This window comes from Phocoena phocoena, chromosome 1, assembly GCF_963924675.1.
Source record: "Phocoena phocoena chromosome 1, mPhoPho1.1, whole genome shotgun sequence".
NCBI classification, from domain to species: domain Eukaryota; kingdom Metazoa; phylum Chordata; class Mammalia; order Artiodactyla; family Phocoenidae; genus Phocoena; species Phocoena phocoena.
The window spans coordinates 22,829,235-22,856,128 of record NC_089219.1 but is presented as its reverse complement, the minus strand read 5'-3'; the positions used below and the strand labels follow the sequence as shown (position 1 = coordinate 22,856,128).

Sequence of the window (26,894 nt, the reverse complement as noted above, 5' to 3'; positions counted from 1 at the left end):
CGGAGGCCGTCCAGGAGCTCAGCACCCACCCCCCACTCTGGCCACTCACACTTCTTCCTGCTGAGTCCCTCCCCCACCCCCAGGGAGAAGGGCCAGCTGCCCAGACAAGCCTTTATTGCCCAACCTGAAACCACTGGGCAGCCTCTCCCTCATTCCTGCTGTCCACAACTCCAGCAACCAAAAGGACAAAATGAGCTAGAACACAGCAGAATAAATTACTGCCAGATTTGCATGGCTCAGAGACATCACCACCCACCCTCTGGGGGGAGGGAGACTCAGGAGGCCTTCAGGGAGCTGGGCTGACTCTAATCAACGTGGGGACAAGGGGAGCTCACACCCCTTCTACTAAGGGCTTCTGAACTAAGCTCAACAGTAATAGCTACAGGTGCCAGGAACCGTAGAAGTGAAGTGACTTGCCCAAGGTCACAGGGACAGCATGTGGCAGAGACAGACTTGCACCCAGGTCCCTCTGGCTTCAAATCACAGTCTCTGGCTCTGTAGCAGTCCTCAAAACCATCTTTTGTTCCCTGGCACTCACAAACAGAGCTTTAGTCTACAATCTACCACGTACCATACACCTTCATTCTGAAGCCCATGGGGCAGATGAGAAAACGGCGGCCCCAAGAATGGAAGTAACCCACTCAAGATCTCACTCCCAAACCTCAGTCCTTGACAGTCTCCCCTACTGGCAGGAGCTAGGGCACCTGAGGGTTCTTGGAATCAAGATGATGGTGCCAGGGATGGGGGAGCATGTACCCTTGGTTTGATCTCAGGGTGGGGGAGGGGGACAAAGTTGCTGCAGGACAGGGGGGAGGGATTGGGGGAGGATAAGGAGGGAGGTCGCCTTAGGCGTCCTCTCGGGCACCAAGCGCTCAAAGCTAAAGCTGTGCGCGATGGCCTGGGACCGCTGGGCCCAGCAGAGCTCAGAGCCAGTGGCCAGGGCAGCTGCAGGTGCCCAGGGAGCTCCGCCCGAGGGGACGGAGGGAGCAGCGGGGCAGCGAACGCTTTCGGGAGGGGCCAGTTCTCGGAGACCGGCGGCCTGAAGGAGTCTCTGGGGCCGACGTGCTTCTGCCTGTGTCTTGGCTCGGGTACCCGTCTGGGGCATCTCCCCGTTACTCAGCGCCCCGGGTACCAGGCTGAAGCCGCCCAACTGGAGGGGCTAGGGGTGCTGAGGCCACCACCGGTAAGGGACCGGCCACCCCCGCCCCAGGGGAGGCATCAGGCGCAACTCAGCAGAAGAGGGCCGCAGTCTGGGATCCCAGGCCTCAGGGTAGGATGGGGGGTTGGGAAGGGGGTGGACAGACACACCAACACACACACAGATTACACACGGTCCACAGCACACACGGGTACACAGACACAGCTTTAGATACACACATTCAGAAACGCTATCACACGTACAATTACACACACACACACACACACAAACACAGCCCAAAAGACTCCAGACTCCAAAACACACCCAGAGACAGCGCGGCCATACAGCACACAGAAGCCCGGAGACACACGCTCACACACGTACACTTACTCACGGCCGTCCCGGCCGGCGGGGAGGCCGCACAAAGTTGCGGAGTCGACTGAGGGGGTGTCCTGGGAGACCCCTGCGTTCGCGGCGCCCCCAGCGCGCAACGGGAGGGGGCGCCGTCCGGCCGCCCGGAGCCAGGCCCGGCCCGCCCGGACTCACCCCCGCCCAGCTGCCCTGGAGCAGCCACGGCCCGGCCCCCGCAGGAGCGCCCGGGCGCCCGGCCTTACCCTCCCTCCGGCCTCGGCGCGCCCCGCGGCCCCCCGCGTCCGCCACCCCCCCGCGCCGGGCCCTCCCCAGTCCCGGGCCGGGCGCCCCGCAGCCCCGGCGCCGCCTCGGATCTGCCGCCAGCCAGCGCCGCGCCGAACTTGCGAAACAACAAACAGCCCGAAATGTCGGAGTCGGCGGCCGCCGGGCCCCCATCCCTTCCTGGCGAGCCTCAGGCCCGGCCCGACCCGGGAGGGGAGGGGAGGAGAAGGGAGGGGGCGCCGCCACGACAACTTGTTCCGGGCCCGCGCGCCCCACACGCACACCCGAGGGACACACACACACACACACCCTGTCACCGCCCCCTCGGGCGGCCCCGGGCCCCGTGCACACAGCCACGGCCCAGGCGCGCACCACACTCGCAACATTCCCGGACACGCAGCAGGCACGCACGAACACACTCACATCCGTTCCAGACACGCTCCTACACACGCATTCCCGGCACATTTGGCATTCACTCGGACCCGCGCAGCCCCCCGTCGGCGCACACCACCAACCCCAGACACTCCCACACGTACACATTGCGCACACGGCGCACGGACACACACGTTCCGGACCCGTTCCCACGCCTTCACACACGTACACGGATCTCACAAGCACACACACCGCACACGCGTTCCCTGCTCCACACGCGGGCAGAATCCACAGAGCACTCTTCGCCACACGCAGAACACAAACACACGAGCCATTCTCGGACACACAGCAAGCAACACTCCGGGCTAGGGCACACAAAATGCCCACAAATGCAGCACATTAACAGACACAACTCCTGCCACACAACCAAACTCAAATGTACAAACAACAGGCACACAGTCCTACTTGGCCCCACACACACTACACAGTGGCAGAGACACAAGACAGCGCACACCCCATGCCTCCTCGATGCACACAACATTCACCTCAACATACTCGTGGACACACAACACACACAGCACCTCTTCTTGCACATAACTCAGGACACACACCATTCGCAGGCACACAACACCCCGAGCACACGATCGCACATCCCACACTCAGACACACAGGGAGCAGGCTCGCAACGTCCGGTCACCCAACACTCCCACTTTCTTTCGAGCTACGCCACGGGCGCCGGGGGCTCCGCGGGGCAAGCTGGGTCCGACCGACTCGCGCTTACCTGCCGGAGTCTCGGTCTCGGGCGCGCAAAGCTGGAAGGTGAGCGCCAGGACGAGAGCCTGGGCGCGGGCCATGGTGCGCCGCAGCCTGCCCCGGGGGCCCGGCGCGGGGGGCGCAGCCGCCGGAGCCCGAGCCGGGCCCGAGGAGAGCCAGAGCCGGAGCGAAGCGGCGCGGCGCGGAGCGGGACTGGCGCCGAGTCCAGAGCGGGAGCCCAAGCAAGCGGGGCGCTGACGTCAGGCTCGGCCGCGCGTTCCTCGGTCTCGAGGCGCCCCCTGCTGGCAGCCGCGCGCGCCGCTGCCCGGTTCGGTGGCCCGCGGCCCTGATGCGCCCCTCCCCCACTCCCGGACCCCCTGGAGATCCCGGGCTGGGGCCCGGGCGCCCACCAGCCTCTGCACCCACCGGGCACCGACATTCTTAGGTGAGCAGGTCCACGCCTCTGCTCACTGCCCGCGCCTAGCTCCCACACAGCTCTCCAGGACAGAGACCAGGGACACCCAGCCTCTCAGTCCCATCCAACGCTTGAATCCCCTCTACCTAGATCCCGTCAAAGGCGCATCCATACATACCTCCAAGGACAGGGAGCTCATCACCTACCAAAAGCGGTGGTGGGGTCTTCGGGAAAGCTAGCTTTTAACGTCGTTCATAGTATTGCTTTACCATCCTTTTAAAGTTCATGAGATCCGTAGTGATGTCCCCCTTTCATTTCTGATATTAGTAATTTGTGTCCTTTCTCTTTTCTTCATCTGGCTAGAGGCTTGTCGATGTATTGATCTTTTCAAAGAACCAGCTTCTGGTCTGGCTGACTTTTCTCTATTGATTTTCCATTTCACTGATTTCAGCTCTAATTTTTGTTGTTTTCCTGCTTCCTTGGCATTCAATTTGCTCTTCCTTTTCTAGTTTCCTGAGGCAGAAGCTAGTTTAGACGATCAATTGCAGATCTTTCTTCTTTTCTCATATATGCATTCAGTGCTATAAATTTCCCTCTGTGCACTGCTTTCCCCACATCCCACAAATTTTGATAAGTCGTGTTTTCATTTTCATTCAGTTTTCATTTAGTTTGAAATTTTAAAATTCCTCTTGAGATTTCTCCTTTGACCCATGTGTTATTTAGAAGTGTGTTAATCTCCAAGTATTTGGGGATTTTTCAACTCTCTTTCTGTTATTGAATTCTAGTTAATTCCACTATGGTCTGAGAGCAATCACTGTATGATTCTTTTCTTTTAAATTTGTTAAGGTGTGTTTTATGGCCCAGTAGGTGGTCTATCTCCATGTGATCTTGGGAACAATGTGTATTCTGCTATTGTTGGATGAAGTAGTCTTTAGATGACCTCTATATTTAGTTGATTGATGGTGTTGTGGAGTTCAGCTATGTCCTTTCTGATTTTCTGCCTGCTGGATATGTTTATTTCTTTTTATTTAGTTATTTACTTATTTATTTCTGGCTGTGTTGGGCTTCGTTGCTGTTCATGGGCTTCTCTAGTTGCGGCGAGTGGGGGCTACTCTTCGTTGCGGTGCACGGGCTTCACCTTGCGGTGGCTTCTCTTGTTGCGGAGCGTGGGCTCTGGCGTGCAGGCTTCAGTAGCTGTGGCATGTGGGCTTCAGTAGTTGTGGCATGAGAGCTTCAGTAGTTGTGACTCATGGGCTCTAGAGCGCAGGCTCAGTAGTTGTGGCGCACGGGCTTAGTTGCTCCACAGCACGTGGGATCCTCCCAGACCAGGGCTCAAACCCATGTCCCCTGCATCAGCAGGTGGATTCTCAACCACTGCACCACCAGGGAAGTCCTATGTTCATTTCTGACAGAGAGATGTTGAAGTCTCCAACTGTAATAGTGGATTCAGCAATTTCTCCTTGCAATGCTGGCTTTCAAAAAGTTCTTCCTCTTTATGCCATGAAATCTGCCCCCCTCACTGACTCTCATTGATTCTAGTCTATCCCCTGGATACACAGCTTAAGTCCATTTGGGCATCTTCCCAGTGTAAGCTCTTGTACAATGACCACAAACTAGTTGTCCATTAGTACATAAGACCAGGCACCTTCTATGTGCTTCACCCACATAGACTCATTTAATCCCCACCACTGTCATTCTCATTACACAGTTGGGAAAATTAAGGTACAGAGAAAGGAAGTGACTTTTCCAAGGTTATGCACAGTACACAGCAGCACCAAGATTTGAATCCAGGCCACATCTGGCTTGAACTGAACAGAAGCTGAGACCCGTCTTCCATACGGAACAAATCAACGAACACTGGGTACTGATTCATCTGTTCAACACTTACTCTAAGCCGAAGTGGAGACATAAAACAGACAAAAACCCCTACCCTCACGGAGCTTATATTCCAATGGAAAGACAAGAACAATAAACAACCCAAAAAAGCAAATTCTCTGGTGTGTGAGACAGTAATATACTAGAGAAATGGGGGAGAGAAACAGTAAGGGGGAAGGGAATTCTTGTAGTTTGAAACAGAGTACCTACTATATGACATATTCATTGTGTCTGCACCTCTACAACATGAGCCCCCTAAGGGCAAGGACTCTCTCTTATATCCCACTGCTTGGTATCTGGCATGTACTCAGCACTCAATAAATATTGAATGGATGATTAGATAAATGAATGAATGTAGACACGGTTCTTGCCTTCATGAAGCCTACATTTTAGGGGGAGAGACCAATAGCAAACATGCAGAGAAGAGACAGGAAGGATCATCCAGAAAAGGAAACTCAAGGAGAAACATCTGATGAAAAAAAGAAACAACCAAGGATGCTGCTGTTTCCAGAGGACTCTTGCAGGAGCCTCATGGCAGGAGTTTACCATTGGTCCTATTTGGGGGGATGTGGAAACTGAGGCTCAGAAAGCATAAGGCACTTCCCCAAGGTCACACAGCTAGTAGATGGTGGGCTCAGAGCTCAGACCTAGATAAGACTGATTCCACAGCCCTCTGCTCTTTGTGCAGGGGAAGACTATGGGCAGAGACTGTGATGGAGGGAGAAAAGGAACACGAGTAGCAGATGGACAGATGAAAAGAGAACATTCTGCTCCACTTGAAAAAGGCCACAAGCTTCTATAATCCTTGAGAGAAGAAGGAAGGGAGACAGAAAGTCTTGGCCTGGAGTCACTGGCCCAAATCTAGGGAAAAGGAGATGGCACCACAGACAGGGCCAGGCCATGAGGAAACTCAATCACTTTCAACTCATGGAATATTCATGACACCTACCCTGTGCCAGGCCCCATATGGGGTGCTGGTGTCATGGAGATGTGCTAAACATGGCCCCACTCTTGCCTGGAGGGGGAAATGGCACATAAATAAATAAGAGACGATGTCCTAAAGGTCATAACACCAGTCCAAAGAAAACACAAAGGCAGCAGGGGTTAACTCAGGCTGAGGGAGTGGAAAACAACATCAAAGAAGGGATATCTGAACCTGGAGTTTCCTAGACAGGCAAGGCAGGGAAGAGCATTTCAGGCAGAAGGAGCAGACTGAATAAAGGCACAAGACATGGAAGTACTGGGAAAGGTGGGTGTCAGGTATGGTTGCATCATAGTCTCTACATGGCCCAATAGCAGGAGATAAAGACAGTATGGAAGTTGGGGTACAAAGGGTCTTAAATGCAAGGCCAGGACAATTGGGCCTGAACCTTTCACTCAGTGGTTCTCAAACTGTGCCCCTGCAGCAACCCTGGTGTTCCTCAAGCCAAGCTGAGGCATCCTACTGTTGAATTAAAACCACAGCCATATTTTTCTAATTTGCAAGAAGGTAGATTAATTACAATGAGTAGAAAAGTTTTTGTTGTCATTTTAAGGTGTTTTTCCTCCATATATTTTTCTGAAGAATTTAGAACGTATTAGTAGTGTGAGAGAATGTTAGAATTAGCATAGAATCATAGTTTTATTTACAAGTTTAATATATCAACAGTTCACAGTGTTCTACAAAGAACTGTAGTTCATGGTTCTCCCTGAGTATTGAGGAATCATGGAAGGACTTTAAGCAAGGGAAAGACAAAATCTGGTCTTTCTGTTAGGAAAAAAAAAAGTCATTCTGGAAGCCTGAGAAAGAAGGAAGTGGGGAGGGAAAAATAAGGGAGAGAATCTCAGGAAGAAGGTTGTTGACACAGTTCGACCGAGAGCTGATGTCCTGGGCCTATCAGGATGGACAGGGGACTAAGTCCAGCCCCCAAAGAGGAAGACCTGCTGGGTAATTCTCCACGCTTCCTGGCTAAGATGCCCAGGAACTTCAGAGGAAACGATTTAGTATAGAAGATAATGTCAACAGCTCAATGTCACCTAGGGAGTCTTCCAACAGAAGTAGAACTGTGGGTCACTGTGAAAACAGAAGACAGGCAAGACTGGGTATTTGTGTGTGTGTATTGTGGGACCAAGTCTTTCTCCCACCATGGAACACCAACTTTCTCTAATAATAAAAATAAGTACAAACACTTTTTAAGCATGTACTATGAGCCAGTCTAGATGTTTTACATATGAAACATCTTTATTTAATCTTTACAATAACCCCCAGGAACATTTATCAAATGCTTTCATGTGCCAAACATTGTGCGAAATGCTTCAAGTGAATAATATCTCACAACAGCCTTGAATCAGATACTATTATTTCCTTCCTTTTACAGGTAAGGAAGTGGAAACACAGAGAGGCCAGGTGACTTGTCCAAGATCAAATGGACTTGTCCAAGTCCAGTGGCAGAGCCAGGACTCAAAGCCAAGTTGGCTAGAACGCAGCACGTGCACTCTTCCTCATTTTCTTTTCTTCCTCAGAGGAAAGGCTCTAAGTTGGCAAGTTTGGGGTCAATAAAGTCCAATGAAAGGAATTCTTCCTTATCCTTTGAAGTCCTGATTCAGTGTTTCTCAAGTTTGTTCCCCAGGCCACCTCCATCAGAATATTCTTGAGAGCTTCTAAGAAATGTAGATTCCTGGACCCTTCCCCAAGATTCTAACTCAGTAGGTCTGAGATGAGACCTCAGGTGAGTTTCATGCATATTGAAGATTTTGAGTCACAGGACCAGCTCCAACAGCACTCCCTCCAAGGGTGCCCACCCCCACCCCAATCCCAAAACACCTCTCTCCTTCAGACTCCAGCAGTGCCCTCTGTCATGTCCTAATATTCAACTGGGGTGTTAGTTACGCTCATGTCTTCCTTCCACTAATAATATGATCTGGCATCTTTCTTGGGCTACACCTTTTTACCCATTGTCCCATTCAATCCTACTGCACCCTGAGCATTCTGAGAGGGGGCTCTCCTTATGATTCCTCCCTTGTAATCTGAGCACACTTGGCATTTTACAATGTGCTATCCTGTCCACGACAACATTATTCTGTTGTTATATCCAATTCTTACAACAATCTTGAAAGAAGTATATTAGCCCCGATGAGAAAACTGACTCAGTTTCAGTCACTTGCCTGAGATGGCCAAGGTAAGAAGTGGAGGGTCTAGGATGTGAACCTAAATCTTCTAACTCCAAACGCAGTACTCTTGCCTCTATAGCAGCTTACATACATCTACTCTACTTGGTGTAGGGAAGTAAGCTTTGCCACCCTATGCTAGCAGAAGACAGCGGGGATTAAATGAGATAATGCCTTAAAGGGCCTGGCAGAGTGAACGCTCAAATGGTGGGGAGGAGAAGAAACTGAGGCCAGAGAAGGTGAAATGTCTTCCCCCCCAAGTCAAACACCAATCGCAGACCATAGACACAGCCTTAGGCCAGCATCAGACGCTCCTTGTTAGGAGTTCAACTCTGGCAGGATCAGAATCTCCGAGACTCCCTTGAGTCCCTCCACCGACCAGGCCTCGCTCCCCAGTCAGTCTCACCAAGCGCCACCGCGCGGACCGCGGAGGAAGGGGACGGCCTTCTAAAAGGAGCAAAGGGCGTGGTCACGCGACGGGGCGGGGCGCAGACGCGAGGTCGCTGGAAGATGACGTATCTCACAGCGTCCGGCTCTGAGTTAACCGGAGGGAGCATGTGGGTCTGCGGGGCGCTCTGCTGGGCGCGAACCCCGGCTCAGCTGCGGCGGCGGCTGTTCCCCGCGTTGCGCCGCCGGCGGCCTGCTGCCGCCGCCTTCTCCGCATCTGCCGAGCCCTCCCGGGTCCGGGCGCTGGTCTATGGGCACCACGGGGACCCAGCCAAGGTCGTCGAGTAAGACACCGCGCCGAAATGGGGCAAGGGAGCTCGGGTTCCTGGAGGGTTTTAAGATGGGCTGTGGAAAATGGGGACTGGAAAGGGAGGGACAAGTCCCGAGGAGGAAGGCAGCGAATAGGACCGAAACTGTAGCCCAGGGCGTGTGTGGTAGCTCAGAAAGTCGTTGCTTGGAAGTTGAAAACCCGAGAGGCACAGTTATAATTGTAGTAATGGCTGACGTTCATTGATCCTGTACTGTGTGTGTCGGGCAAGCCCTGTGTAAATGGATGCTCTCATTTAATCGTCACAACAACCTTTTGGAGAAGGTACTTGATTTAGCCCCGTTTTGCAGATGAGAAAATGGAAGCATGGGAAGTAAAATCACTTGTCCAAGGTCACACAAGCCAGTAAGTGGCAGAGTCGGAATTTTTGAACCCAGGTCTGTTTGACTGGCCTACGTGAGTTCCTACGCTCTATTATATTATGGAAGGAATTTTCAGAACTTTTTCGTTCATTTGGATCTTCACATCTCAGAAAGTAGGTCAGAGATCATTGTTTCAATTTTACAGAAGGCAGGGGACTTGTCCAAAGTGATATAGCTAATAAAGATTGGAACAGAGACAGAGATCCATGGCTTCTGAGTCCTGTCTCGTGTGATTTCCTCTCCACTGCGCATGTGCTTTTAGTTAAAAAGAGATCCTATTTTGGAGCCATACAGACCTAAGGTCAAATACAGGCTCAGCCTCTTAGTAGCTGTTTGATCTTGGACAAGTCACTCAGCCCTTGTTACTTTTGATTATGTCCTAAAATTCTGTTGGATCTTAACCCATGATTTTCACATGTGGCTCATAAAAACTATGTGAATTTTCAACGATTATAAATCTGCACATAAGCGATTATAGTCATTCAAAAGAGCTAGTAGGGTCACTAGTGGCGCTAGGGCAAAAGCATGGGTCTGGAATCAGAAGACCTGGGGTCAAATCCTTGCCTCCCTGTCCTAGCTGTGTGTGTTTGGCAAGTTACTGAGATTCTCTAAGCCTCGGTTTCATCACATTTAAAAATGGAGACAATGTAGTAATAGCTCATAGTGCTAATCAGCTGCAATAAAAGGAATGCTCTTCGGCAGAAAGCACCTGCATACTCTCTTGCAGCCCCTTATTTCCAACTCTTTGATTCCCAGCAAATGGTTTGATTGTTTTCCAAAGGTCAGGCCAACAAGGAGTTATTTTCATGATTAAAATACAGGCTAGAGGGCTTCCCTGGTGGCGCAGTGGTTAAGAATCCGCCTGCCAATGCAGGGGACACGGGTTTGAGCCCTGGTCCGGGAAGATCCCACATGCCGCGGAGCAACTAAGCCCATGCGCCACAACTACTGAGCCTGCGCTCTAGAGCCTGTGCACCACAACTACTGAGCCCGCGTGCCACAACTACTGAAGTCCGTGCTCTACAAGAGAAGCCACCACAATGAGGAGCCCGCACCCAGCAAAGAAGACCCAACACAGCCATAAATAAATAAATTTATTTTTTAAAAAAAATACAGGCTAGAGTGCTGGCTTCAGCAGCACATATACTAAAATTGGAACGATACAGAGATTAGCATGGTCCCTGCGCAAGGATGACATGCAAATTTGTGAAGTGTTCCATATTTTTACTTAAAAAAAAAATACAAGCTAGGTGTTTTGACAGCCAAAGGGGTTAAGCCTCAGATAATTTCACAGTCATGCACTCAGCCTAGCCACATCCACCATTAGAGCAATTGAAAAGAATGTTGAGAAGACACGTCAGTCAATAAACCCCAATTTGTATGTTGATCATAGGTAATAAATCACCATGTTGGGAAGACAACTCCCTGAGGATTGCTGTAATGAGTTGGTAACGTTCTGATGAACACTCCTTTTCCAAGAGTGCACCCCAAACAGGAACGATGTAGTGCCTCTCTCACAGGCTTGTCATTTATGCGTCTGGTGCAGGACCTGCCACAAAATAGGAGCTGCAAAAACGTTTGTTGAATCTGAATCTAATTTCTGTAATAAGGGCACCTTTTATTGAGTTCTTTGGTGATGAGGAAGGCGTCTCCAATGTGCAGGGACCCTGAGAAAAGGCCTGGGAAGGTTAGGCAGCTGAGTGCAGCTGCCTCCTGAATGATTCCCTCCCCTTGGAGAGTCAGGGAAGCTAGAAGAGACCGGTCTGGTTGCAGATGCCACTTAGGGAAGAAAGACAGCTTGTCTCCTTGTGTGGGACCCCGATAATTTCCAGGAAGTTCAAGACATGATACTTCCACAAAGCATTGTATTCAAGCTTGGCCTCACATCTCAGTCACCTGTGGCACTTATGGAAACTATGTGTTCCCAGGTGCCACTCCCGAGGTACGTAGCGGGTCTAGAACAGCCCTAAACATCTGAGTTTTTAAAGCTCTCCAAGTGACTCTGATGCCTAGGCCAGGGTTGAAAACCATTGCCCTGTGGATACGGATTGTCAGGTACGCAGTAATTCTCTCTGCCCCTGAAGGGCAGCTTTCCCTCCTGACCCAGATTCAGGTGACCTGACTTGATCGTGTGTGGACTGAGGCCAGAGGCTGGGATTCTCTTCTTTGTAGTCATGTCTTAGGTGGTTTAGGGTAACCACGCTGTCACAGAAAGAATCAGGTGTCCTTTAAACATCCTGGTGACTGGATGTGTCAGGTTACACCAGGTGGGGTCATGGTGTCTGAGCGGAGTCTGAGCAGAGTATTCCCCGACCTGCTGTGGTTTGCGATACTTGCACTGTGGGCGGAGCTCTGGGAACAGCAGGGAGGGAAGGAGAAAGAGTCTGCTCAGATCTGAGAGGTTGCAGAAATCCTCAGAATGAGGCCTCCAGGGACCTCCTGTTCTTGTGTCAACATTCTGAATGTCGCTCTCTTCATTCCACTTGGCCCCAGACATTCCAGCTGTTCTCTACTAAGGCCTTTTCCTTTGGTCTCTTAGAGTTTCTTTCTTTTATGCCCAAAATGAATCCCCTAAATAAGCAGTTGGGCCTTTTTCATGTAAAGAATTGAACTGCTGACCTAAATGAAGCAAGACTGCAGGAGAAAATTACAAAGATGGGAGAATTACAAACATTCCAGAACTTTCAGAGGTTCCCGTGACCATCAGCCCTCATGCAGAGTTCTGGATTCTCTATGACATAATTCCAAGAAACTCCAATGTCCTCTTTCCTTTTGTTCCTGGAAGTCCCGTTTTAGAACTTGATGTTCTCTGGGTCTTGTAGTAAAAACAGCTCTCATTTATTGTGTACCTACCATGAGGCAGGCATTGGGCTAAGTTCTCCACGTATATTATGGATTTTAAGAATCACAGTAGGGGCTTCCCTGGTAGTGCAGTGGTTAAGAATCCGCCTGCCAATGCAGAGGACACGGGTTCAAGCCCTCATCCGGGAAGATCCCACATGCCACAGAGCAACTAAGCCCGTGTGCCACAACTACTGAGCCCGTGAGCCACAACTACTGAAGCCCATGCACCTAGAGCCTGTGCTCCGCAACAAGAGAAGCCCGCGCACCACAACGAAGAGTAGCCCCCACTCACCGCAACTAGAGAAAGCCCGCATGCAGCAACAAAGACCCAGCGCAGCCAAAAATAAATAAATAGAATAAATAAATTTATTTTTTAAAATTAAATTTTAAAAATAAATAAAAATCACAGTAACCCAGTTTGCTCATTGCTATCACCATTTTACAGATAAGAGAACTGAGGCTCAAGACACTTGAAAGTCACTCGCCCAAGATCATACAACTAGGATGTCCCTTCTTTACTAAAGGTCCACGATATAGACATAGGCCTGAAGAAACAATGACAGTCATCGCAAATGTTTTTTGAGCATGAGATGGAGTATAATACTGGGAAGAAGATAGGTCAGAAGAGAAGGGGAAATTCTAGGTCATTCAGCTGACCCCAAGTCTCTGCTCTTCATAGGAAGCACAGCCCCCTCCCCACCCCCAGGGAAGATGGTAGGAGTGCTGTGCTCTGTCTCGTCCCCTTTTCAGGATCCTGACACTTTCATAAAACAGCATCCTAGTCATCATGGCTTTCTCACCTGCCTGCTGCTAGCACAGAATGAAATGAAGCTGTGAAACCTTCGGACAAATACCCTTTCTGTCTTAGCCAGATGGAATTTGGGGGAGCATGTGATGGGGACCCAGGTGTATAGATGGTGAGTTCTCACTGTAGGGCACTGTTTACTCTCAGGGGATTTCTTCTTTTTTACAGTTGATGTCAGTGCTTAAAACCAAAACTCTGTGCAAATGACTCGGTTTTTAAACCAGAATTACAGTATTTTGAAGGAAAATTTAGCATTCTGGTTTGGCACCCTAAGAACTGGGATTTGTTTGCTTGTTTGTCTCCTGGAGCTATTTTCTGTGGTCATGAATGGAGGAGAGGACAGAACTCATTGTGCACCTACCATGTGAACCAGCATTTACTCTGCAAGGGCCTACTGAGCACTAGGTGCTGAAGGCGCAGAGATTGATAATCTGTGGCCTTTTCCCTCAAGGAGGTCACGTTCTAGTCCAGGAGATGATCCAGGGGGTAAGTGCTATGATATCTATGTTTAGAGTCTGTGGACACCCAGAAGATGAGCACCCGACCCTACCCCCTCGGGGTGGTCAGAACGCTTTCTCTGAAGACATGAGATCTAAGTTGAGTCCCCCAGAAGATCAGGTGAGCCATATACAAGGAGGGAAAGTAGAAGAACCTGCATGGGCAGAAGCCCAGAGGGAAGAGAAAATGTGGTGTGTCTGAGTAAGGAATATTTGTTGGGCGCCCTCATATGTGATCTCTGAGGGAGGAATCGAAACAGGCTCAGAAGGGACGAGCCTGAAGTCGCAGGATTCAGACTCAAGCTGGATTTCACATCCTGTGACACCGTTACATTACCTTCCCTCTTGACTTCACATGACGCAGCCGGGTTTGGGCCCCAGCCCTTCTACCCTCTTTTCCTCATTCTTTCCTCTGAGGGTGAAACTTGGCAGCACACCTCTGAGGGATTGCACCGTAGACCAGGGCTTTCCAACGTGCAGAGTGTCTGGGAGGAAGTTCTTATCATCCGGCCCTCTCCTAGCAGCTCCTGCAAGCACGCTTGTGTGATTCCAGGTCTTTCCCACCCTGGATGCCGTGGGAAGGGTCTTCATTTTAGAGAAGGAAAAACAAAGATAACATGAGGCTAATCTGTGGCTCAAGGTGTGTCATTGGGGACTACCTGCAAGAGCACTGGCCTGGCTTGTAGTCCCACCCACGCCACCCATTGTTAGAATGAGGACATCACTCAAGTCTCCATTCTTTTCAGTTTTTTTTTGTTGTTGTTGTTGTTTTGTTTTGTTTGAGGGGGGTTATTGAAGTATAGTTGATTTACAATGTTGTGTTAGTTTCTGGTATACAGCAAAGTGATTCAGTTATATCTACATATTCTTTTTCATATTCTTTTTCATTATAGATTATTACAGGATACTGAATATCGTTCCCTGTACTATTCCATTCTTTTCATTTGTTTTTTGATAAAAGAAAGGGGTTGACCAAGGTCAGCAGCCGGAAACATGGGAATGCGTGCCATCCCCCCGCCCTGTCTTCTGTGCCAGTGACAAATCTTCACAGCTCCCTTTTCTATGTACCTCAAAACCTACACACCTCTTTGCCTCATTCTCCCCAAACAACACTTTTTCCTGCCAAGACAAGATGGGGCCTCAGCACCCTTCTCAACATTATCCTGCAGCCGTGGAAATGGTTCTGAGGCTTGAGTCCTCTGATCCAACAATTGTCCAGCTCTGACAAGTCTGTGAAGCTGAAGCAGGTGTTGGACTGCCTGCTCGCCAGTGTTTGCTCCAGGGAGCAACGATGTGACTTGAAATAAGGGGTCCTGGGCACAAGATTTCACCAAGGGCCCCCTTTGCTATTGGTTAGTTACACAATCAGAGGCCCAGCAGGCAAGGGCTGCATGGTCATCGTTCTACCCATGAAAGAGAAAAGCAGCTGCAGGCAGGGCCTCTGCCCCCTGCTGTGGCCCAGTCGTGCTCTCTGAGGCAGCAAGGAGAGTTAGGCCTCAGCAGACGAAGCAACAGGCTCTGTGCAGCTCCCTTCACGCAAGTTTCCTGATGTTAGCAGATGTAGAATATTATGGGGCTTGCAACCTTTCTGGTAATCTTAGTTGAGGGAAGTAGGAGATTGAGAGGGTAGGGAGAGGGTTTCTTTGCCAATCCTGGGTAGAAACTTGCACAAGTTGCCATCTGTCTCTGATTCCCTTGCATTCAAAGCGATTGTGCTACAGAACAAAAAGTCCTGAATGGTGGGAAGGCAAGATGACTTGGAGGCAGAGAACCCGGAAGAGGCGCAGGGAGGAAAGCGGGAGTGTCCGCACACCACGAAGAAACACAGAACCCGTGAGCTTTGCCCGGGAGAGGCAGAGAGCCCAGGACTCCATGAGAAGCCCCCCAGCTGTGGCCACCAGCATCCCCTGCTTCCTCCACAGTTGCCCGGTTGTGCCCTGCTTATTAACGATTAATCAAATGCCCAGCACTTCACTAAATCACAGAAGGCGGCTTGTTTGTGACCACGGGGACTGCAGACAGACCCGGGAGAGCCACGTAAGACATCAGCTACCTGCCCCCAGAGCTCTGTGATGGAACGCACATTCTTGGCTCTGTAATGAGCAGAGGAGAAAGTCTCCGTGGCCCATGACAACTCTTCCTGTGCAAAATGACGAGGGACCACTTTGAGGTGATTGAGTGGAAGATGCAAGATAAGTACAAATGGTTGCTAATTAAATGCGGAAGGCAGGAAAGATATCTTAGCAGAGCTGGCTGATGCCCGCCTTACACGGCCAGCATAACTGAGCCAGGCCCCAGAGTACTGGCCTCTTTTTCCCCCCTCTCAAAAGGCTCTTTCTTCTGCCTGCTTTTGTCTCCCTTGTAGTTCATATGGCATCACAGGTGTACAGCCTTTGCCTCAAAGGAGCCATTGTGACCTTATCCAGTGTGGGATCTGTCGAATGAAGGCAGAGGCATCCCTCCGAGTCGCGTGGCGCCACTACTCACACGGGAAGGGACTGAACAGTCTTGGGAAAGTGTCTTGAGATCCAGCCAGGCTGTGTTTGGGTGCCTCCTTTGCACTCCATAACACAGCCACCAGTTCCTTTGGTGAGTTTAAAGCAAAAAAAAACAAGGAAGAAATTGCTATCATTACACCCGAGGTCCAACTCTGGAATTCAGACTCGGCCCGGTTTTCCTTCCTGTCTCGGCAGAATGGTATCCTTGACGACACTGTTAGAACTGTCTGCAGGAACGGCAGTGTCTAGTATTGACGGCATTCCGTGGGGCAGGCTGGGGCTGGTCTTCCTGGTGAGACGCAGCTGGACCAACACACCTCCCCCTGCGCAAGCAGCCTGTGTCAGGCCTGTCCCCGCCCTCACCCACCTCTGTCTGCAGCTTCAACTTTCCGTCTCCTGCCCCACTCCCCTTCCCTCCCACTTCTGTGAATTTCAGCTGGTGCAGAGCAGCTAGGCTCCCAGAAGACAAAGAAGAGAACTGGGAGCAGGCTGCAGCCCAGTGCAGCACTTTTCAAACTGCTGTCTGGGGTACTCAGCGTGCTGTGAGGGAAGTGTTCTCAGCTGAGTTAACTCTGGAAACTCTGGGTTACACAAAGCCACGTGGGTTTCTTTACTGCAGGACTTCTCAGAGCCTTTATGACTGTAATGTGCAGTTTGAATCTTATAAAGGGAGTTTAGTAGGCAGCGTTTCCCAAAAGTATTGGACCCCAGGGAATACCTATTAATATCTCCCAGGACAGAGATTCCACACACACAGTGTAGGGGATGCCGGCTTAGTGTTCGACAGTCTGAGCTTTGGAGTCAAGCTTAAGATCAAGTCTTGCCACTTACTAACAGCTTAACCTTGGGCAAGTTACTTAACTTCTCTGAGCTTCAGTTCCCATCTGAAAATTGGGGTGACGACACCCTCCAGACAATTTGAGGACTCAACAGCATCTAGTATATGAACGCTAAGCACAGTGTCTGGAGCTTTAATTGTCCAGCCAGACCACCCAGAATGAGTTTATCCACCATCCTAGACTCCACCTACACGCAGCTGACTCACCTGTGTGTCCAGTGCAGAGCACCCTCTGCTCCATTCCGTACTGCAGGCCACCTGCTTCAGGCTTCAGATGTGACACCTTCCTCCCCACTCCAAGCCACTCTTCTTTCCTCCTATCTCAACATCCAGTTGCCCAAGCCTGGGAGCCATCAAAGACTCCCCAGCCACCCCCATGGAGTCAGTCGCCAAGTGATATCAATGCCACTTTTTATTTAAGAGATTCCAGGTTATCAGATCCTTCTCTCCATTCCCACAACGCCAACCTAGACTGCACCTGTGCCTGGCCTACCATCAGGTCAGATTCTTTACCATTCCCTCTGGCAGGAAATCCTTCGTTTCTCTCAGTCCACCCCATAAGCTCCTGTTTATCCTTCAAGCTTCAGCTAAGATATCACACCTTCCGAAGTCCCTTTGGTAACCCTTTGCTATCCCTCCGGCTGGTCACACACTCAGTTGGCTTTAGCACTACAAGCGCCCTCCCAGTGTTTCCACATGTGAGTCCCCACGCCATCAGTCTCCTGGGCAGGAGATACTATTTTTTTCATCTTTAAAGCCCTTGGCACAGTCCCTGGCACTTAGTAGGACTGTTGATAAATATTTGTTTAATTAAATTTACTTGAATTTTCCGAAAAGTTGCCGTCTTCCTTTGAGTGATTCATTGATTTTTTTCAGAGGTATAGCCAGCTGTTTCAAAGGTTTCCTTGGATAGTCCCACCTCTGACAACAGCTAACATTTCTTCAGCATCTACTGTGTATCAGGTACTCTAGCAAGTGCTTTATGTCCATTAACTCACCTAATCCATGAGCTGACTTCTAGTGTTCTCCCATTCCACAGATGAGTACTGTGAGGTTCAGCTAGCTGGTCAATGACTGAGGTAGGATTCACACCCAGGACTACCTGTTTCACTCCAAATCCATGTTCTACCCTTCATCTATGAACTGAGAGCTACCTGTATTCTTATCCTGACCACGGCCATCTAGATTTTTAAGAATTACAAACGTACTGCAGATTTGATCTGCACTCCTGTGAGGAAACGAGGCGTGGGTTTTTGCTTAGATTGAACTCCCTTAAGGATAATCTCCGTTTTTATTTGTACCCATCGTTCAGCGGTATTTTCCTAAACAGCCCAGGACCAGGGAGAGCAAGTACCAGCCTCAATAGCTAAGTCCTTGGGGTGTGAGCCCCTCCCCTGACTCCCTGACTGTCGCTTTTGCACCAGATTTTCTCACTAAAGAGGAAAATGGGACAATTTCTTTAAGAAGCATTCTCCAGCACTGTTGTGGTCCCAGATGCTGTGCTAAACACTGAGTTAAGACTAAAAGTTTTCTGCCCTCCGTGAGCTTACAGCCTAGTAGGGAGACAACACACATTCTGACTTTAAAACTCAGTGAGAAGTAAAAAGTACCCTGAACTGAGTCTGAAAGACCTGGATTCAAATCCGAAGTCATACCTGCACTCCAAAATCCAGAAAGCTCTGAAAACTAGCAGTTTTGTTTTTTCATAACTCATTTGGAGGCAAAACCTAATCTGGAGTGAAGTTTTTATATGGTCACTGTTCAACCCACGTAGTGTGAATATTCCTACTTTTTGCTTCAGGAACAATGTGTCTGATGGGAGTGCTGCCTGTGCCCCAGGGAGAGGTGCAGCTAACACACGGGCCTGAACTCTGGAGGACATCCGGCCCCAGGAGTTGGAAAAGGAATGTTAATTTATGCTTTGTGATCAGTTGAAGAAAATGTATGAAAAGACTTCATAAACTAGATGGTCTTAAATGGCATAGTCACCCCCATCTGTGTAATGGGAGCACTGAGGGTGGAGCAAGTGATTTTTTTCAGGGCCAAGAAGAGAGTCAAAAGATGCTTTAGGGGACAAAAAAACAAACAACCCAATCCAAAAATGGGCAGAAGACCTAAATAGACATTTCTCCAAAGAAGATATACAGACTGCCAACAAACACATGGAAGAATGCTCAACATCGTTAATCATTAGAGAAATGCAAGTCAAAACTACAATGAGATATCATTTCACACCAGTCAGAATGGCCATCATCAAAAAATCTAGAAACAATAAATGCTGGAGAGGGTGTGGAGAAAAGGGAACACTCTTGCACTGCTGGTGGGAGCGTGAATTGGTACAGCCACTATGGAGAACGGTATGGAGGTTGCTTAAAAAACTACAAATGGAACTACCATATGACCCAGCAATCCCACTACTGGGCATATACCCTGAGAAAACCAAAATTCAAAAAGAGTCATGTACCAAAATGTTCATTGCAGCTCTATTTACAATAGCCCGGAGATGGAAACAACCTAAGTGCCCATCATCGGATGAATGGATAAAGAAGATGTGGCACATATATACGATGAAATATTACTCAGCCATAAAAAGAAATGAAATTGAGCTATTTGTAAAGAGGTGGGTAGACCTAGAGTCTGTCATGCAGAGTGAAGTAAGTCAGAAAGAAAAAGACAAATACCGTATGCTAACACATGTATATGGAATTTAAGAAGAAAAAAAAAATGTCATGAAGAACCTAGGGGTAAGACAGGAATAAAGACACAGACCTACTGGAGAATGGACTTGAGGATATGGGGAGGGGGAAGGGTGAGCTGTGACAGGGCGAGAGAGAGTCATGGACATGTACACACTAACAAACGTAAGGTAGACAGCTAGTGGGAAGCAGCCGCATGGCACAGGGATATCGGCTGGGTGCTTTGTGACCGGCTGGGTGCTTTGTGACCGCCTGGAGGGGTGGGATAGGGAGGGTGGGAGGGAGGGAGACGCAAGAGGGAAGAGATATGGGAACATATGTATATGTATAACTGATTCACTTTGTTATAAAGCAGAAACTAACACACCATTGTAAAGCAATTATACCCCAATAAAGATGTTAAAATAAATAAATAATATATCATGACAAAAAAAAAAAAGATGCTTTAGGGGAAGTAAAATTTCAGCCACGTCCTAAAGGGTGAGTTCAATTTCTCACTTTGCAGAGAAGCTGTGGAAAAGGAATTCTGGGCTGAGGGAAGAGCGTGTAGAAAATGTGCAGGAAAAAAATGTCTTTAAGTAGCTTGAGCACGTGGACTCTGTCAGCTTACAGAAAAACTCTGATTATCTGTCAAACTGCAAGAGAGAAGCAGTACAGATGATATAAAGGGGCAGCTAGTCCACAATCCATTTGCTCTGGGCAGGATTTTTCTCTGGAGGGCAGACTTACATATGTGTTCACAGAGAAACAGTGCCGTCTGGGCTGACGCCTCCCTCCTTATCCTGGTGGAGAGGCTGTGGAGCCCTCCCCCTGGCCCCCAGCTCCCCAAGCAGGCCCAGCAATGGTCAAGGCTACCCACTACTCCAGGCTTCTCTTGCAGCCCTCTGCGTGGTGTGGGGTCAGCCCTTCACCAGCCGGCTTCTCTAGCGTCAGACTGCCAGGTTCAAACCATATCAGCAACTTAGACTTTTGGTGGCCTGAAACAAGTTATTTATTGCGCCTTTGTTCCACCGCTGTAAAATCAGAATAATATGAAAGCTCACACGGAAAGCACTCAGCTGCGTGCCTGACTGGTACATGCTCAAACAGTAGTTATTATTATTACGAGGACTCTCCCTCCTCCAGCTATGTATATATACATACATTCCGGGCTTCCCTGGTGGCGCAGTGGTTGAGAGTCCACCTGCCGGTGCAGGGGACACGGGTTCGTGCCCCCGCCCAGGAGGATCCCACATGCCGCGGAGCGCCTGGTCCCGTGAGCCATGGCCGCTGAGCCTGCGCGTCCGGAGCCTGTGCTCCGCAACGGGAGAGGCCACAACAGTGAGAGGCCTGCGTACCGCAAAAAAACAAAAACAAAAACATACATTCCTTAATACTTAACCTGAAAGGGAAAAAAAAGCCCTTTCTGTATTCTCTCTGCCCTGGTCATCAACTCCTTCCTAGTTAACCATTTTCTGTAGAGAGTGTTTTTATTTTGGTTTTTTGCAGCTGTTTCTCAATCATGGTAAAGCATGGCCTCCCTTACTTTGGTCATAATCCAGTACAGGGATTCCCAGGTTGGGTCCCCAGGGGTCCTCGTAGGCAGTCAGAGGGATTCCCATGCTCATTTCAGGTACTGGTTTAGAGCAAGGTAAGTAAGAGAGCCAACTCTTAAAGTGGATAAGCCCCACCCTGACCAATTCTCTTACACTGCGGAGCCTTCATTTCCTGCTTGATAGAATGGGAATAGTCATACTTTCATCACAGGGGTGTTACATCTTAGATTATGTGTTTAAAGCCCTTAGCACAGGTGTGTTATACCTGGTGTATAATAAACACCTCACAAATGCCTGTCACAATTATTACTACTTAGTACAAGCGATTTCTTAGAAATCACACTTTTACCCCAAGTGGAGCCTCAGGTATAATTAAAAGATCAGATTTCAGCAGGAAGTGGGTGGAATTACATCAGCTTAGTGCAGTGACACTGTTGCCTAATGCTAAGAACCTCTGGTTGGCTTTTATATCTGCCTTTGGTGAGTAAAAATAAGGAGAATTATTAACAAGTACATTTGGGCAGAGAAAAGCACTGCAAACATGAAGTCTCAGAGGTATGGAGAGAGACAGAAAAGGAATCTCTGATAATTAAAAGTCATGAGGATCCATTGGTCTAATACACTGATCAGTCCTTTCTGGTTGGAAGGTCTCCTTTTATTAAAAAAAAAAAAAAGCAGCACATGGGCAGTGCCACTGGGCAGGTTTTACCCATTAACCAACATTCCAGTGGATAAAGACGTTAGTCCCCTGATGTCTACAGCACACCCACTGTGAGTACTCTGAGTTACCACCCAGGTTTGAAATGGGAAGAGCTCTTGGAAGTGATCAAATGCAAGTGGGGGTGAGGGTGGCATCACCCCCATTTTACAAATGGAGAAACGAAGGCCTAGAGCAGGGAAGAAACCTGCCTGCCGTGATGCAGCCATCCTGTGATGGAGTTTCACACCTGAGGCCCGCAGCTCTCCATCCAGCATCCTTTCTGACAGACCAGATCCTCAAACAGAAGGGACATCCTTCCAGGGGGTGAACCACAGTCACCCAGGGAGTTCTTTCCCAACTCCATGGGCCATCTCTATTTCCCTCACCACTTGGGGTGCCCCTTATCTAGAGATTCTGATTCAGTAGGTCAGCCCAGGGGCCTGAGAATCCATAATATTAGTATACCAGGTGATTCTTAGCATCGCTAACCACTACTAAACAATGTCCAAAGGAGTTTTAGCTATTTTCTGCGCTAGAGTGGGTGGTGGAGTGGAAAGGTCACTAAGGACTTTCCATTTGCAGTTAATGAGCATTACTCTGTGTCCTGTACTAATTCCTTACAGCTCCTCTCTTTCTTAACAACCCTAATTCCTGGGCGCACAATGGCAGCTCAAAAATGTTGCTGCCTGACCTACTTTGGGGAGATGATTTGAGCAAAAGACTCCCTGGCTAGCCTGGCTGACATGAACATCTCTCTCTGGCTTTGTGCTTAGACTGAAGAACCTGGAGCTGGCTGCTGTGGGTGGATCAGACGTCCATGTGAAGATGCTGGCAGCCCCTGTCAATCCATCTGACATTAATATGATCCAAGGTAACCTTGGTTTCTGTGGCTTATGTTAATTGGCTTTTTTGCTTAGCCGCCACCTCGGTTTCATTCCTCCCCAGGTGTGGGTGTGAAATTCCTGTGATTAGCAGCAGCTGTTCTCCAGATGAGCCGTCTACAGGCCGTGTGAGCCCTCTCTGGCCTCCCCTCCCTGGAATGTGAGGCTTTTTGAGTTAGGAAGATTGCAACGGGGAGCAAACCAACCCTTGTGAAGTGTGCGATATGCTGGGCTCATTTCCTACATTATCTTATCTAATCTTCATAATAACCATGAAGCTGAGGAGTATTATCCCCCTTTACAGATGAAGAAGCTCGGGCTCAGAGAGGTTGGTTAGTTACACAGCTGGTCAGAGGCAGAGGCCAGAACAGGCTGAGGTCTGTCTGACTCCAAAGTCCATGCTCTTTCACTGCCCAAGCTTCACTGGATGATGCTCTGTGCTCTTCTCCCTTAGGAAATTATGGCCTCCTTCCCAAGCTGCCTGCTGTTGGAGGGAATGAAGGTGTTGGACAGGTCGTAGCGGTGGGCAGCAGTGTGACCAGGGTGAAGCCAGGAGACTGGGTGATTCCAGCGAATGCTGGTTTGGGTGAGTTTCTCCAGGTGTTTGCAGCTTTTTGTTGTTTCAGATCCTATCTCACCCGCGAGATACACGTCCGTTCGTTGTCTCTGTAAGTAAGCAGCACAGGGTTTATTATTAAGTCCATATACCCACCTCCAGTGGGGGTGGAAGCTGGACCAGGAGAGCGGCAGTTCTATTTCTTTTGCTCAGGAAGTGATACACCTGCTCTCATCACTGTGGACGCATGTTGATCGGAGCTATGAGTCTCTGAATCCCTACATCCCTAGGGAATGGAGGGCGCAATGGGGAATCAAATAAGACAGCCCCTTCCCTCCAGGAGGGTAAAATCTAATTGAGGTAATCTCCAAACCAGCAACCTCCATAAAGGGAGTGCTGCAAGTTCACAAGAAGCAGAGGGTACTTCTGGCGACTCCGTGTGAGAGAGACACAGTCTTAAGGAAGGATCAGGGCTTCATGGAGGAGGCTTCATTGGAAGGGACCTTTGATGGATGAATTTTGGTAGGTAGAGATGTGCTGCAAATTGTGGCATTTAGAGGAAACGAAATGAGCAAAGACACAAGGGTGAGTTTGGGAAATGGAGGAGAACCCAGTGTAGCCACAGCAGAGGATGAGCATGTGAGAGAAGACTGGAAAAGTGAAGGGGAGGTTACAGAGCAGGTGGGGCCGCCTGGGGAAGGCCCTGCGAAAGCCATGCTGAGAGTTAGGGTTTTCTGTGACATGTGGTAAAGAGTCTTTGCTGAGATTTGTGTTTTCGTACTTGGTCGTTTTTGAGGTACAAACATTACCTCACCCCATTGGACATACGAGGAACTGAAACCTAAGAAGAAGCCCTTGTCCAAATGCAAACAGCTAACTAAAAGGAGAGCCCCTTGGACCCTTGTCTCCTCCGTTTTTCCCGCTACACTCCAATGGGAGGACCCTTTGGGTTATAACTTGCAGAGAGTCAACTCAAACTTGTTTTATCAGAAAAGAAGTTAATTGGTTTGTGGAACTGGGAAGTGCAAGAGATGGAAGGCTTCAGGCACAGCTGGATCCAGAAACACCAATGCTATGAGACCTCTTTCTCTTATTCTCATTAGCTCTCCAATGGGATCTCCCCACACAGTGATATAGGAATAGCAACAAATATTGACCACTCCGTTTGTACCAGGCACTGTTGTAAGCACTTTCCCTATATTTACTCAGTCATTCCCACAACATGATGTAGATACTGTTACCATTCCCATTATGCAGATGAGACTACAGTAAATGTAAAGGATTAAGCAATTTGCCCAAGGTCACCCAGCCAATAAGTGGTGGAGGTAAGATTCAGACCCACTCTGATATATACCTTTCATAGATGGCCACCAGCAGCCTGAGGTTTACATCATCCTGAGAGCAAACAAAGAAGCATGTCCTCCACAATGTGTCCAAAACAACCATATCCATCCCCCAGAAGGGCTCTGACCAGCCCTGTCTGGATCCTTGCCCATCCCTGAACCTATCACTAGGGGGTGGGCTTAGGCCACTCCAATTGCCCTGGTTGAGTGTCTTGCCAACCTCTGTGGTACAGAGTGAGGCCTTGTGGTCGACAGCCCCAGAGGTTAGGAAGGAGCAGTTCTAGAAAGAAAAATGTACCAGGCAAGAGAAGACAGCACCAGGAGTCTACTTACTAGAAGTTCTTTCCTTCTCTGAGATCAGGGAAGTGCCAAGAACGGCCCCACCCTCCCCGAAAGTCCCCTGGCAGTGAAAGAGCACAGCCAGGTGAACAAATTGAGATGTGTGAGGATTCACTGGATACTGACTGGTGCTTCGGGCCAGCCCCCGTGCAGAGTGAAGGGCACACAACCTAGGTCAGACACAGTCTCTGCCCTCAAAGTGCTCTTGGCTGGGAGTGGGGAAAGAGCACTTAATGCAGTGCAGTGTAATGAGTGGTGTGATCACAGGATGAACACAAAGGCAAGAGTTCCCTATCTTGGGAAGCATTAGGAAAGGCTTCTCAGAGAAGTGATGCTTAAACTGGGTCTGGAAGACAGTAGAAGTACAGCCATGGGAGGAAGGGCTTCCCAGGCAGCGAATGCGGCATGAGCAAAGGTGACGGAGAAGGCAGGGCATCATCACAGTGCAGGTGGCTCGGTATGGCTGGGTCATGGGCGGATAGGGGGAAGGGAGAAGAGGCCGGAGGGGTCGGCTGGGACCTGGTCGTGCAGGGCTCGCATCCACAGTCACTGGGGGCCTGATGAAGAGTGAACATGAATGATTTGATCAGATCTGTGCAGTGCAGAGAATGCTCTGGAAAGGCGGAGGGTGGAGGCAGGAAGCCAGTGAGGAGGTGGCTGGGCAATCCACGCTTCAGACGATGAGGGCCTGAGCAAGTAGTGCTGTAGGACTGGAGAGACGGGGTGGGCCTAGAAGCTCGGTGAGGTTGGAGAGAATAAAGGACATGTGCCAGGTGTGTGCGTAATTGCACGTGTGGCGGGGGTGATAGCCAGAGCGGGGATTTCTCCTCCCTGGAGGAAAGGTGATTCTTTTAAAGCAGTCGGAGAGGATGGGGGTGAGGATTTTATCATTGTCAGGATGCTAATTAACTCAGTTTATTCAGTAGACATTTTGTGAGCATCTGAGGGTGCCAGGCTCTAACACACAGCAGGGAACAGGCACGGTCTTTCTTCTAGTGAAGACTGCCGTTTAGTAGAGTAGCTGTCATTAAAGAGATAAGTCCTCAACTGGCCAGATCTTGGGCATTTTTCATGCACTGAGCTACTCAGCTGTTGCTGCGCCTGTAGCCAGCTTTTTCCCACATGCAACCAATCCCAAGGGAGACAGAGCCAGCTAATGTGTGAACTGGCTTTCTCGTTGGAAACACTCAAACCCCCCTGAGGCAGCATGGGGCATAGCAAGCACTAGCCTGGGAATGAGATACAGGCCCTCCTTCCACCACCACCACCCCACCACCCCATGACCTTGTTTAAATCACAATTACTTTGAGCCTCAGTTTCCCCATCTCTAAAATGGAGCTAATAGTCATTGCCTTGTCTGTCTCAACTGAGGGAATACATACAATGATCTTTGCAAACACTAAATTTGCGGCAAACTTTTTTCTTAACGGGCAAATTAGTAAATATTTTAGGCTTTGCAGGCCATTCCACTTCTACTCAACCATGCCAATGTAAATAGCCATAAATAATACATAAAAAATGGGCTATGTTCCAATGAAGCTCTTTATTTACAAAAACAGGTGGTGAGCCAAGTTTGGCCCATGGGCCATAGGTTAGGGACCCCTGCGTTAGATGACAGAGATGGTTAAGGGTCAGGTGCACGTGAGTGTGGAATGGGAGTCCTCAGAACTCAGGCCTGGGAATTCAGATCAGAAAAGGAGACCAAGGGATGTTCCACACCTACTGTGTACCAGGCACAATGACAGGCTGTACAATGTCATCACTTAATCTTCACACTACAGTGGGAGTGTTATTCTCCGTATTTCATAGATTAGAAAAACTGCAACTCAAAAAGGGTGAAGTGATCATTCAAAGTCAACACAACTAGTGAGTGGCAGAGCCAGTGCTTTTAA

The 26,894-nt window shown here is 49.3% G+C and overlaps 2 protein-coding genes and 1 non-coding gene across 7 annotated transcripts in view; 2 read left to right on the top strand and 1 right to left on the bottom strand.

Moving 5' to 3' along the window:
* The window catches only part of PTPRU (protein tyrosine phosphatase receptor type U), an 84,548-nt gene extending 81,551 nt beyond the window's left edge, over nt 1–2,997 (bottom strand). For all 4 annotated transcript variants that reach the window (XM_065873074.1, XM_065873075.1, XM_065873076.1 and 1 more), the window contains exon 1: nt 2,925–2,997. In XM_065873074.1, the coding sequence (XP_065729146.1) occupies nt 2,925–2,997 (73 nt within the window). The remainder of the gene's footprint in view (nt 1–2,924) is intronic.
* A 5,847-nt stretch (nt 2,998–8,844) lies between these two features.
* The window catches only part of MECR (mitochondrial trans-2-enoyl-CoA reductase), a 31,001-nt gene continuing 12,951 nt past the window's right edge, over nt 8,845–26,894 (top strand). Inside the window, exons 1-4 of one of the 2 annotated variants that reach the window (XM_065877032.1) lie at nt 8,979–9,076; nt 17,837–17,908; nt 22,657–22,754; nt 23,219–23,350. In XM_065877032.1, the coding sequence (XP_065733104.1) occupies nt 22,709–22,754; nt 23,219–23,350 (178 nt within the window). In that variant the 5' untranslated portion in view covers nt 8,979–9,076; nt 17,837–17,908; nt 22,657–22,708. Of the gene's footprint in view, nt 9,077–17,836; nt 17,909–22,656; nt 22,755–23,218; nt 23,351–26,894 lie in introns of both variants that reach the window. The other variant, XM_065877025.1, reaches the window with a different exon arrangement.
* LOC136140418 (U6 spliceosomal RNA) lies at nt 10,593–10,696 on the top strand. Its single transcript, XR_010657609.1, has one exon. It is a non-coding gene; the product is annotated as a U6 spliceosomal RNA (small nuclear RNA).